The sequence below is a fragment of the Tachysurus fulvidraco genome, chromosome 9, assembly GCF_022655615.1.
Source record: "Tachysurus fulvidraco isolate hzauxx_2018 chromosome 9, HZAU_PFXX_2.0, whole genome shotgun sequence".
Classification (NCBI taxonomy): Eukaryota; Metazoa; Chordata; class Actinopteri; order Siluriformes; family Bagridae; genus Tachysurus; species Tachysurus fulvidraco.
The window spans coordinates 4,119,607-4,132,187 of NC_062526.1; the positions used below are offsets into that span (position 1 = coordinate 4,119,607).

The following is a 12,581-nucleotide window of genomic DNA, read 5'->3' on the forward strand; positions in this document are numbered from 1 at the left end:
ATCATATGTATAACAAAGTGCATATGGGAAATGCTGAAAAAAGAAAACATTATGCTGATTTAAGCAAAAGCAAACAAGAAAGCAATTAATTTTGTAAATTTAAAGCAACATGTTGAAGAAGTGACTCTGTTCTTTTTCATTCCTTCTCGGTTTCAACTCTGACCCATAAACTCCTCAGCTGTCAAGGAACCAACAGGGTTAATCACCCAGAAGCTGTGAATTACTCCAGCGAATGACAGAATGACTCGGTCCCTCTCAACCCCTATGTGACCACACAGCTGCACTCATTCATTTATCACTCTCTTGGCTCGGTTCCCTTCATCCGGTTGCTTTCAGCGAGCTAACACGTCACCGGTGACATGTGTTGGGCTGGAGGGTGAACACTGTGCCCTCTGCCTCCACCCGTCCGTCTGTATGCCTCAGTGAAGCCACACACACGTGCACGGGGGCGAATACACACACACACACACACACACACACACACACACACACACACACACACACACACAGAAAGAAAAAAAAAATCCAGAAGAGAACAAATGTATCACCATTTTCTTTTCAGTCTAGAAAACTTCACGGGCTTTTCATAAAATTAGAATTCTATATTTATTTGACACAGTATCAGGATAGCATGAGTGTACTCTAAATAAAACGCGTCAGTCAATTAAAAACAATAAGTAATGTTAGCTAACTAGCATAAATATACAGTTGCTTAGAAAATGTTTGTGTCTGTTTGTGTGAATATGCAGGAGAAATGCGATAATGGAAATGCAAGAGCTAATAAAATGGCTACACTGAGGTGATCTTTTACCTCAGGAAACATAAAGACGCTCCGTACCTTAGCTAACGAAGTGTCTTTATATTTCCTGAGGTAAAAATTACCTCAGTGTCGCCATGTTCTTAACTTTTTTTTTTCCCCATCAGAAACCGTTACACTTCTTTAGAAAATGTTGACACTTACAAGTGTAAAATAAATAAATAAAACAGCCAAAACAACATCAACAAGAAAACTCACAGGACAAGTTAATGTAATTAGCTGTTTTTGCTTAACTCTAATTTTTTTTTTAACACATATTATTTAAACAGAGAATGGCTACACTGGGGCCAGGAAATGACACAATGAAAAAAAAAACACAACGAATAAAATCAACAACAAAACCTACAGAAGACGTTAGTTAGCAAGCTTGCAAATTTAGCCTACTACTAAAACCAGCCAAAGAGAGGAAAGATCAATAATAACGCGCACTTCAGCCTCAGCTAAATCACAGACAAACACCACTCCAGAAGGAAACAAAAGAAGTGCTGCAAGATGTAGAGATGATTTTTGTATAGTTAAAAAAAAAAATAGAAAACCTTAAGAAAGCTCCTTTTTATCTCTCCTCGATTCAATCCTCAGACGCTCTCACTGTAGGTATTTTAGCACGTGTTACTACATACAGGGTAGATAATCAACACTAAGGGATTAGAGTATAGAAGTTACAGAAATTGCTGTAAGGTAAAAGATATCGAAGAATAGTGTCGAAAATCTTAGAGACTGAAATATATAGAAATAGAACAAAGGACGATTAAAACATAACAGACTGCAATAATTGAAGAGGTTGTCATTGAGTCATGAGAATAATACAGGAATAAATTAGTCATGCTTTTGTAGGAAAATAATCAACAGTTGAGACGAGCAGCCGTGTTAATGCCAAGGTGATGTTAATTATTTTCCGGTGCAACAGCATGACCATATGTATTAGTGTTTTATTCCACTTGTAATAAATTTGCCACAATAATTTATTTTAGTTGCACAGCATACTTTTTATGCATTTTCATTTACATCATGTTGAACATCTTGTTTTTAATCACACGTTACAACGGCTAGAATTTTTTTCCCCCCGTCTCTCAGCCTTCCTTTTTTCCTCCGTCTTCAAGTTAAAAAGACAACGTCTCACGATACCGAGGTACACGATTCTGCTAACAGAAAATGACACGATGCCAAGTCCTTCATCATTATGCCTTAATTATAAGCCGTGTGAATTAGTCGTTACTATAGAAACTGAAACGCGTGGTTTGCCTTGAAGCCAGATGTCAGAGACTGGGACTATGTCCTACAGGAGCACAGGGGGCGCTAGCAGGTGCATTATGTCTTGTAGGAGTTTACCTGTTTCCCAGTACTCCTTAATCATTGTTCACAATGTGCAACCATGGTTCATATTTATCCCTGCATTTGGGTCTGTAAAATCTATGCCAGGTTATCGCTAACGTGTCACCAGAACTCATGTCAGAGGCACTGTTACAGAAAATAAATCAACGTTTTCTTGACCAATCAGAATTGAGAATAAAAACATACAGCATTTAAAATACAACCAAATTCACTGAATATGATTAGCGATACATTAAGAGTGTCAATTTGACCATTCAGTTCATCTCTGAAAGATATTTTATTTATTATTTATTATTCTTTTATTGAAAGTAGACCTCTTTAAAAGGTCTAAAATAAAAGCCTAATAAATCATGAGACCAGTGAGCTTGTGGTAAATGACTTGCTGTGTTCTACCTTATCACATTCAGAGTACGGGTTATTGAGCACCGTAGGCATGTTGTCCTTCCTCCAGAGGTCATCAAACACTCGGTCATTATCAGAAGCCAGCTGGGCATTGCTGTTTATTCCCACGCCGAGGTCTCTGAAAGTGGAAACACTCCACATTAGGACTTATATATTTCGGGAAGGGAAGGAGGAGAAAAAAATAAAAAACACCTACACAAATATACACACATCCGGAGAATATCGCATTTTTTCCTTTTTTCCTGTTGAATCTAATCTAATTTAAGTGAGAAAAAAAGATTAACAAGGTCTCTATGACACAGGAATAAGGAAAGTCTGAATAATAATATAATGAGTAGAAGTAAAAAAGTGTGTATTCTTATAGATAAAAAATAATAAAAAAAAAAACATTTCTTGCATCTCTCCGAGCTAAAACACAGTTTTAATCGGATAGGCTTCTGAGGAACTCCACATAATGAACATAAAGCGGTTTTATATTTAATGTGAAGAAATGCTACTTCTTATGTAATACTAATAAAAGCAATTTTCTATTCAAAAATCGTAAAGAATCTGTTTATAGTCCAAAGAAATTAGACTGTAATTTTTCCACTAGAAAGAACCATTTGTGTGATGGAAACATTTCATGGATGTTAAAGGTTCCTTATAGGACCATAGACTCTGACAATCATACATTTAGCTTTCAGTTTGAGATGTGTTTTTCCCGCTGATGATAACCTTACACAGAATTTTAGCATTTGAAGCTAAATAGCATATACAGGGGGTGTTGTACAATGTGGGAGGAGCATAGGTAGTGGGCGTGGCACAATGTGGGAGGAGGAGCATAGCTAGTGTGCGTGGCACAACGTGGGACCAGGAGTATAGCTAGTGGGCGTGGCACAATATAGGAGGAGAAGAATAGCTATTGGGCATGGCACAACGTGGGAGGAGGAGCATAGATAGTGGGCGTGGCACAATGTAGGGGGAGAAGAATAGCTAGTAGGCATGGCACAATGTGGGACGAGGAGCATAGCTAATGGGCGTGGCACAACGTGTGACGAGGAGCATAGCTAGTGGGCGTGGCACAATATAGGAGGAGAAGAATAGCTATATTGGGCATGGCACAACGTGGGAGGAGGAGCATAGATAGTGGGAGTGGCACAATGTAGGAGGAGAAGAATGGCTATTGGGCATGGCACAATTTGGGAAGAGGAGCATAGCTGGTGGGCGTGGCACAACACAGTCGGTGGAACACAGTGAAGGGGTGTGGCATATGATTAAAGAGAATGCACACGCGTTTTTTTCCTTAAGCGATCATTCAGCATTTATGTTTTTAAATCATTCAAACAATGTAAATAAGATTTTTTTTTTCCTAAGTACTTTCCTAAACAAACACTTGTGCTCTAAATTCTTCACAGGGTTACACTGCATGATGGGAAGAGTAGTGACACACACCGCACGAATGTGATACGAGTGAGTAAACGTGTGCGCTGTGGCAGAGATGTTTGGTAGAGCCGGCTGAGGAGATCTGTGATGACAAACGTGACTGTGGAAGTGATTAAAAATGGAAACGATGACCTGTGACTTGGAACACCGAACTCCCAGCTCATGGACATAAACACACGTGCGGTGAAAATCATTCCATTGACATGTTTTGTGGGGGAAATCCTTCAACATTGCTGAGATCATATCTCTGAAAATAACAGACTGATAGTAAAACTTGCGAAAGACAAACGATATTTATCTTTTTCCTCCCTCTCTCTCGCTCGCTCTCACACTCATTTTTTTTCTCATTTTTAATTTGCCTCTAGTTCTTTCTCCCACACTTTCTTACTTTCTTCCCTTTATCACTCTTTCCAACCCCCCTCTACCCATCTCTCTCTCTCTCTCTCTCTCTCACACACACACACACACACACACAAACACACTTTCTCTCATCTTTTCATTCCCTCTACTTCTCTCTGCCTCATCCATGCACTCACATGACCTCATCCTCTTTTTCTATCAATCTCCCTTTTATCTCTTTTTCTACCCCCTCTGCCCATCAAAAATCTCTTCCCTTCTATCTCTCCTCCACATCTCTCTTATCCCCTGCCCTTTCTCTACCTCTATTTCTCATTCTCTGAACTAATTTCTACCTCTAGGTCACTCCTTTTTTTTCTTTCTTCCTGCCTCTTCTTGGTTTCTCTCTTTATATCCCTCCTCCACCATTCTCTCTCATTCGATCTCTCTTTCAAACCCTCTTACTGTCAGTCTCTCCTCCACATGTCTCTCTCTCTCCTTCTCTTTTATTCTTCCACCTGTCTGTCTTTCAAACCCTCTCTCTCTCTCTCTCTCTCTCTTTCTCTCTCCAACCGTCTGTCACACTTACACGCTTTGTCACTTCCTCTACTTGTCGCTCTCTCCCCTCCTTACTTCTCTTCTCACTCTCCCTCTCTCCCCAGCACCCTGTTCTCTCCATCTCTTTTTAATTGTCTTCCATCTTGTCCCCTTTTCCTCACGCGTGTGCGGCTCCCTGAAGCTACCGGCGTTCACTAAAGTTTATTCTGCGTCTCACTCACAGCAGGTGCAGAGAAAAACTACCTCAGTGTGAAGTGTTAATGAAGCTCACTCGCTCGAAACGGGACTCTTTAATGCACATGTGGCGTGCGGGGAATTTTTACTTAACGAAAACGTCACACGAGCCGTCATTCAGAGCTCAACGAAGAGCTATTATCACAAAAGACTCAAATAAACAAATTGTTTAGCTGGGTGTCACTTTTGCTTTTGAAACGCTATCATTTTCAAGCGTTCCACCCCCCCACCCCCCTCCTCCAAACACTCAGGAGGAAGCCCTAAGTGTTTAATGAGATCCTACGGCATGGGAGAGTTTTCCTGCGGAGTTTAATTTGCTTCCGTTCGCAGTAGCAGAAGACTTGATTAAATCCTGGGAATTTTATTGTGTACATGTCTGCGATCCCTTCTCTGTCTTTCATCAATTCAAAGAAGAAGAAGTAGATGAAGAAAAAAAAAGTGTTAAAGAGATTGAATTCGGAGACGTTAGAGCTCGTCGATCTGTATCGGCTCATGTCATTTGGTGGGTTTGCTTTCTATAATTGTCCAGTCGGAGGCTTATAAAAACATGCTGCATTTCTGAAGAACATGGATTACTTTGGGGTCGTTTTGCCTTTTGACTCATTTGGCAGTCGGTCAGAAAACGTACTGGTAAGCTTTTTTTTCCCCGAGCACACTTATCTGAAACACTGTTTGCATTGGAAACATGCAGCGAGGTTCAGGAAGTGTCTGACTCATGCCCTGGGGACGGCAGCGAGCTGGTCTGGAAAAGCGATGCCTACAGAGCTGCAGGTAAATCAGATTTCTATCAACAGCCCCGACTATTAGGCTAACTGACTAATCCAGATCAGGTCCAAACTAATAAGATGATCATGTAATAAAGAGGAAATGACTGGTCAGATTTCCAATAAACTACCAATTAAACTTGTTTATAAACCCTGTGTATTTCAGGTCAGAGAGAATTTGCTAATGTTCAGACGATATCTACGATCCATAATATTTAATAATTTGTGGGATTTTGGTCAGCTGAAGAATTGGCTGAAGCTCAGCTGATGTTGGATGTTTTTTTTAGCTCCTAAAATATGGATATAATTTCTAAAGAATATTTATATCCAAGTAGGTTTTTACCCAAGACACTTGAGTTTTTCGCTGTAGGGGAATTTCTAAAGTTGAAAAAAAAAATTCTCTATATGACAGGGTTCAAAGTCTCTCTCTCTCTCTCTCTCTCTCTCTCTCTCAAAAATTCTCTAACATTTTGTACATCTCGCCTCCTCTTACCTTTCCACCTGTACTTCAGCATCCCTCTTCTCCACACCCCTCTGTCCCTCTCCATTCACCTCCCTCTTGGTGTTGTTCTTGATCAGCTTAAGCACAGGCTCAATCTCCTTCAGCAGCTCGCTGCTTTCCTCCACACCGTTCAGCAAGCCATCCGGCCCGCTCAGCGGGATCAAACTTTTGGTCTCCTTACGCGCTGTAGACGAAGAGGTGGACGAGGACGAGGTGGAGGATGATGATGCCAGGTTCTCGATGGCTCTCAGCTCCTTGGGTGTGCAGCGCTGACATGCTCTGGTTGACACAGGCTTGGTGATGCGCACCGTTCGTGGCCGTCCATCTCCACTCAGCGTCGTCTCCAGGTGCGTACTGAAGCCCTCGGGTCCACGCAGGATGAGGACGGCATGGCTCTCGGGTGAGACGTTCTTTAGCGTCTCCAGTGCACGCTCATAGCTCATGTCCACCAGCGGCTTGTTGTTGACAGCGAGTACAATGTCACCCACCTGGACCAGGCCGCACTCCTCTGCCTCTCCGCCACGGATTAGATCCGAGATGATGACAGGGGGTTTGCACACACGCTGCTTCACCAGGAACCCCAGACCACCCACTCTGCGCTTGAACAGGCGCACGGAGATGATGTTGGGCTGAAGCTCACACACATTCACCTCTGTGTCTTGCATGGTGATGTCGCTCTGTGCAGTAACACCGCGCACACACACACACACACACAATTTCATTCACATATATTACGATTTTTTTTAAAGCAGCATGTCTGACGTGGAAACACCTTACACAAGGACACACAAGGGAACTTTATGGATTGTACAAAGACAACTACTGCACACCAAATGTAGCATCTCTAAGAAGCATGAACGTTCTTGCATGACGTAGAAGTGCATAAGATTTGACCTACTGGTCGTACACCTATTATTGTACAACTATAGGTTTAAAATAAACACATAAATCCATTTTAAAAAACAAACTCAGTCTATGAGCCTTAACACACAGCTGGAATAATCCTGGCCAAATCCAAAAGCCCTACTGTGACCCACTGCTTATCTGCAAAAGCAGTAAGTGAAGACGCTGTGGCAGTTTTGCTCATGTCCAACACATGCAACAAATCACCTACTTTTACAAACACACACAAGGCTTTCACCCACTCTATAGGCTCCCTATTTAACCTGTAGAATAAGCTCGAAGAGAAATGTGAATAAATCACAATCATCTCTGATGCACGAAGAAAGCAAAAACACCCAGATGGCTCAAAAATTCCCAAGAATAAACCTAGTGAATCTGGCAGTTTGCTCAGTGATTAATCACATTAACACCAGAGCATGTTAGAAGCATGGTGTTCTCACCAAATTTATTTTTTCACTGTTTTTTTTATGCATTTTTTTCTTCGAATGATCATTAAGCCATGCACTGATTTGAATCAAGCGTTCCGTCTGTCATTTTTATGTAACACCGACTTGTGTAATCTCTCCTAAAAGCAACAAGTGCACGCGAGAACAATTAAACAATCCTGTCTGTATAAAGGAAATAATTCGTATGTAGTTTCTAAAAAAAAAATGAACAGAAAAACTTTTACAAGCATGCAACAAAAAAAAATCTATAGGATTTTTAGAAGCTAAACGCACAACACCCTCAATGCACGAGTTCTGATGCTGAAGGTGCGAACTGCACGCGCACTGTCGGTATTTATTTATTCCCCCCAGGTGAGAGGAATCAACAGGAGCACGCGCACAACACAAAGTTCTGAATTTTGGCCGCATGACGCATTTAAACCAAACAAACATGATCACCTATTAAGCTTCCATCCATAAATCAAAAGTAGGCTATAAATATAAAAATAGTAATTATGATTTAAAAAAAAAAAAACACAGGGAGATGAAATAATGTATAATTCGTTATAAGCTTACCGTTTTGCGATCGCGCGCGCAGCTCCTGAGCTGTATGTACGTGTGTGCGTGTGTGCGTGTGTGTGTGTGTGTGTGTGTGTGCGTGTGCAGTCCTCTCTTCTCGGTCCTCAGCGTGTGTGTGAGAAAGAGAGAGAGAGTTCAGCTTGTTTGTAGTGTGTGTAGTGTGAGTCCCGTCAGAAAAGCAGCCGCAACAGCATCCTCCGCAAATAGGGAGCGCACGCGAGAGAGAGAGAGAGAGAGAGAGAGAGAGAGAGAGAGAGAGAGAGAGAGAGAGGGGGGGGGGTGTGAGAGAGGGAGAGAGAGAGAATGAGAGGGGGTGAGAATGAGAGGGAGAGAGGGGGTGATTGAGGAGGGAGAGAGACTGATTGAGAGAGAGAGAGAGAGAGAGAGAGAGAGAGAGAGAGAGAGAGAGAGAGAGATTGAGGGAGAGAGAGCGTTACACCAGCCCTGATTTTTATCTCCCGTCATCACCAAGCTCCCTCCCATCAGCTCCAATTAAATGGCGACTTGCGTTTTTTTCGCCAAACGCATTTGCGCACCTGCTCTCCATCAACAATAGCGCATCACTTAGCGCATGCCATGACAATCAAATACAACACAAGCGTTTTATTACTAAACACCCGCGTGTTAATACGTAAGGATTAAGCTATATAAACACGTGACACGTCTAAACTCGTTCGTACTGTAGTCATGTGACTTATAGGGTAAATTGGGCACATTTTGTAACATCTGGGTTGCTGTAAAACAAAAGGATCCTTGTCAAATAAAAGTCTCAACAATTGACAACATCGGTGCAGTTTTTATTTTGTAAGATGTCATATGTTCTATTTATATGTTTTAATTCAGTCCAGAGTTGTGCATACAATCTGAATGGTATTGCAGTCTATCACTGGTCACCATGTACAGATCCATACACTTCATTTGTGCTTGTTTTCTTGTGTCTATGTTCAGTATTGAATGTCTTTGTCATGTCTCATTCCACAGCGGTGCTTAATATGAAGCTCATATGAAAGTAGATAATCAGGGCTTTAAGAATGTGTATTTTTTCTAGGGGCAAAATATTCATAGAAGAGTTAAAAAAATAAACAAATATTCCATTTTTTTCCACATAAATGTTTCCATCTTCAAAGTAAACAGTGATATCAAACTTATCTAAAATAGGATCTAAAATTCAACCACTAAAATTCGGTGTAAGTCTATCAACAGTGGGAAAAACACACGTCTCACAGTGAAAGCCAACAGATTCATTTTAGATCAGACTCACAGACAGAAACTCATTCATTTGTTTATTTGTTCATAATTATTGAAAATGCATTGATTACATTCATTTTTATCACCAAGAGAATTTTAATTCCAAGGAATTAAAAGGAAGGAAGGAAGACAAATGATAAAAAAAAAAAAAACTGCATAAAAGTATCAGAAACTTTCAAACAGCCAAATAGTACAGCTTCAGTCCAGCACTTGATTGAGGGGATATTTATTATCCACGGTCCAGTTTAACTGCTAATACCAGTTGTACGTCTCTTGGATGGTTTCTACTCTAAGTGTAGCATGACTTACCTGGGGGTCTAAACACGTTACTGCTAAAGCGAATGCCATTGATCAATGTCTGCTAGTCCCCGTAAGCTGTTTGTACACGATGAGCGTTGAAGGGTTTTTTTCCATCTGGTTTGTTTTTGCAGAAAAACAGGAAACAGGTAAACAGGTTTGTTTTTCCAGAAAAAAAGTTGCTCAGATTCATTCATTCATTCTTTTTCCACCGCTTATCCGAACTCAGGCGTCACCAGACATCAAGGCAGGATACACCCTGGACGGAGTGCCAACCCATCGGAGGGCACACACACACTCTCATACACTCACGCAATGTTGCTCAGATTATAAATGCAATTGTAACAACATCACTATTGTTTATATAGTAAGCAAGAGATTTAGAGTTTAGTACAGCAATTTGAATTAGGTCACAATTTCTTCTTGTTGGGTTTAGTTTTATCCAGTTTAGCAACAAAAAAAAGAAGAAGTAAAATTAACTTAACAGTAGTTTCAGATGGGGAAAATTGGTTCGAGTTCAGATTTGAGATTGATGAGGTAAAATTCTAGAGTGTGTAACATGAGGTTACAGCCTTTGGACTGAGGTAGGAAAATACATGGAGATCAAGTAAACTCCGGACACACCAGGCAGAGGCAAACATGCTAACTACGGTACCCCCAGAACGGTGTATTATAGCATCGCAATCAGGCTGGTCAGGTCTCCTTCTGTTTCTAAGTAGTTATGGAAACCAATGGAACCAAATTTGGTGTATCTACAATAGGTTTCTTCAATCTCAACAATAAAGGTGATTCATGCCTGCATGTGATTCTGACTCACTTGTTCAAAGTGAGATTCTATTCATTCATAAAATATTCATCACCATCATTCCTTTGAGAAAATTCGAATCCGTAAGCATTCACAATTACACACCCACACATTCTCACACCTATTTATGTACTACAGACAATTTAAGATTTCAATCAGTCTATAATACGACTTTGTACTGGAGGAGAAAACCGAAGTCTCAGGAGGAAACCCCCCCCCCCCACCAAGACACAGGAAAGCTCCACATATACAGTAAACAAACACACGGATCTTGAGGAAATATTGCTTAGAAGAAAATGGACAGATACGAGCATGATGGTAATCGACGATCATAGACTTGGAGCTCTAGTCGAGAACCGAAGACGCTTTTTAGCAGATATTTGAGAGAGAAGTCAGAGTTTCTGCTCTCCGAACTGGCCATTTGGAGTGTCTAAGGTACAAGTGATGTTCCTTTTTATTTGAGTTCTTGTGTGTTTTCCTTATCTGGTGCCGTACACAAAGCCCTTCCTGTCAGTGGAAATGAGTACAGCGTTATGTACAAACACATCAAAAGGAAGTCAACGACTTCACGGTGGCAGTGTTTTAGAGCTTGTTCTTTCTTTTATTCTTTCCTTTTTTCACAACAATCTCATTCTCTCCAGGTCGTTCTGGCATGTTCAGATCGCTTGCATGCTGGAGAATTTCTCTCATCTCCGAGCCGTGAAGGTTTTTTCAGCAGAGCTGCGGTTCTGTCAATCATCGTGTTTTTTTTTTGTTTTTTTTTAACTCTCCCATGAGACTTTCAACATATTTGAATGCATGGGAATGCAGCTTTTAATGAAAACAGTATCAGCTGAACACACACACACACACACACACACACACACACACACACACACACACACACACACACACACACACACACACACACAGAAACACACACACATACAGAGGACACACCCAGACATGCACTGATGCATTAACACTTACGTACGTTCAGAAAGAGATTTCACAAATGTACTCTACATGTACTACATTAGTCATGGAGATAACAATCTAAACACTTAGCTTAGAGTCAACAGTGACTTGTGACCACCGACTGACATAAAACAGGGAATAAACAGCTGAGAGAGAGAGAGAGAGAGAGAGAGAGAGAGAGAGAGAGAGAGAGAGAGAGAGAGAGAGAGAGAGAGAGAGAGAGAGATGTATGGATTAAGTGCTACTGAGAGTCTGTGCATTTAGGAATAATACAGTATGTAACATTGAGTTCAACACTCAGTTGTTGTTGTTTTTTGGGCTGCTCCCTCTTCGGGTTCGCCACAGCGGATCATCTGGTCTGCATAATTGATTTGGCTCAGGTTTTACACCGGATGCCCTTCCTGACTCAACCCTCCCTTTTTATCTGGGCTTGGGACCGGCACTGAGAGTTAACTCTTCAGCGAGTGCAACACTCAGTAATTAATATTAATATGCAATAGTGTGTATTTTGCATTTTAAAGTGTATTAAATACCATTCTGCATCTTATATTATGTAGATATGTGGATATGTTGAGCGCTCAAAATGTTTGTAGTCGTTTTTGTATTCAGATTTAATCCAGATGTAGGCGGGGTCTGTACTGGGATCCAAATATTTATAGCAATAAAAAAAACAAAGATGAACATATTTTTTTAATATGTAGAGTAAAAAAGGCCTCGATGCCCGATGATGCCTGAGAGTAAAACAGAGAAGAGCTGAGTAAAGTAAAGTAAAGTAAAGTAAAGTAAAGTTTAGAATAGTAGAGTAAACTGTGGTAGAGTTAAGGAGAGTAAATGAGAATAGAGTTGAATAGAGCAGAGTACTGTAGAGTAAAATAGTGTTAAGTATTGAGTAGATTAAAGCAGAAAAGAGATGAGTAGAGTTGAGAGGAACAAAATAGAGTTGAATAGAAAAGAGTAAAACGAGACAAAAAAAAGTTTAGTATAGAAGAGTAGAGTGAAG

The 12,581-nt window shown here is 40.7% G+C and overlaps 1 protein-coding gene across 2 annotated transcripts in view; it reads right to left on the reverse strand.

The window, feature by feature from the left end:
- The window catches only part of nos1 (nitric oxide synthase 1 (neuronal)), a 72,274-nt gene extending 63,758 nt beyond the window's left edge, over positions 1-8,516 (reverse strand). Inside the window, exons 1-3 of one of the 2 annotated variants that reach the window (XM_027162973.2) lie at positions 8,272-8,516; positions 6,359-7,044; positions 2,543-2,669 (exon numbers count right to left, since the gene is read on the reverse strand). In XM_027162973.2, coding sequence (XP_027018774.1) covers positions 2,543-2,669; positions 6,359-7,032 — 801 coding nt within the window. In that variant the 5' untranslated portion in view covers positions 7,033-7,044; positions 8,272-8,516. Of the gene's footprint in view, positions 1-2,542; positions 2,670-6,358; positions 7,045-7,710; positions 8,008-8,271 lie in introns of those variants that run through there. The other variant, XM_047819039.1, reaches the window with a different exon arrangement.
- Between the last annotated feature and the right edge of the window lie 4,065 nt (positions 8,517-12,581).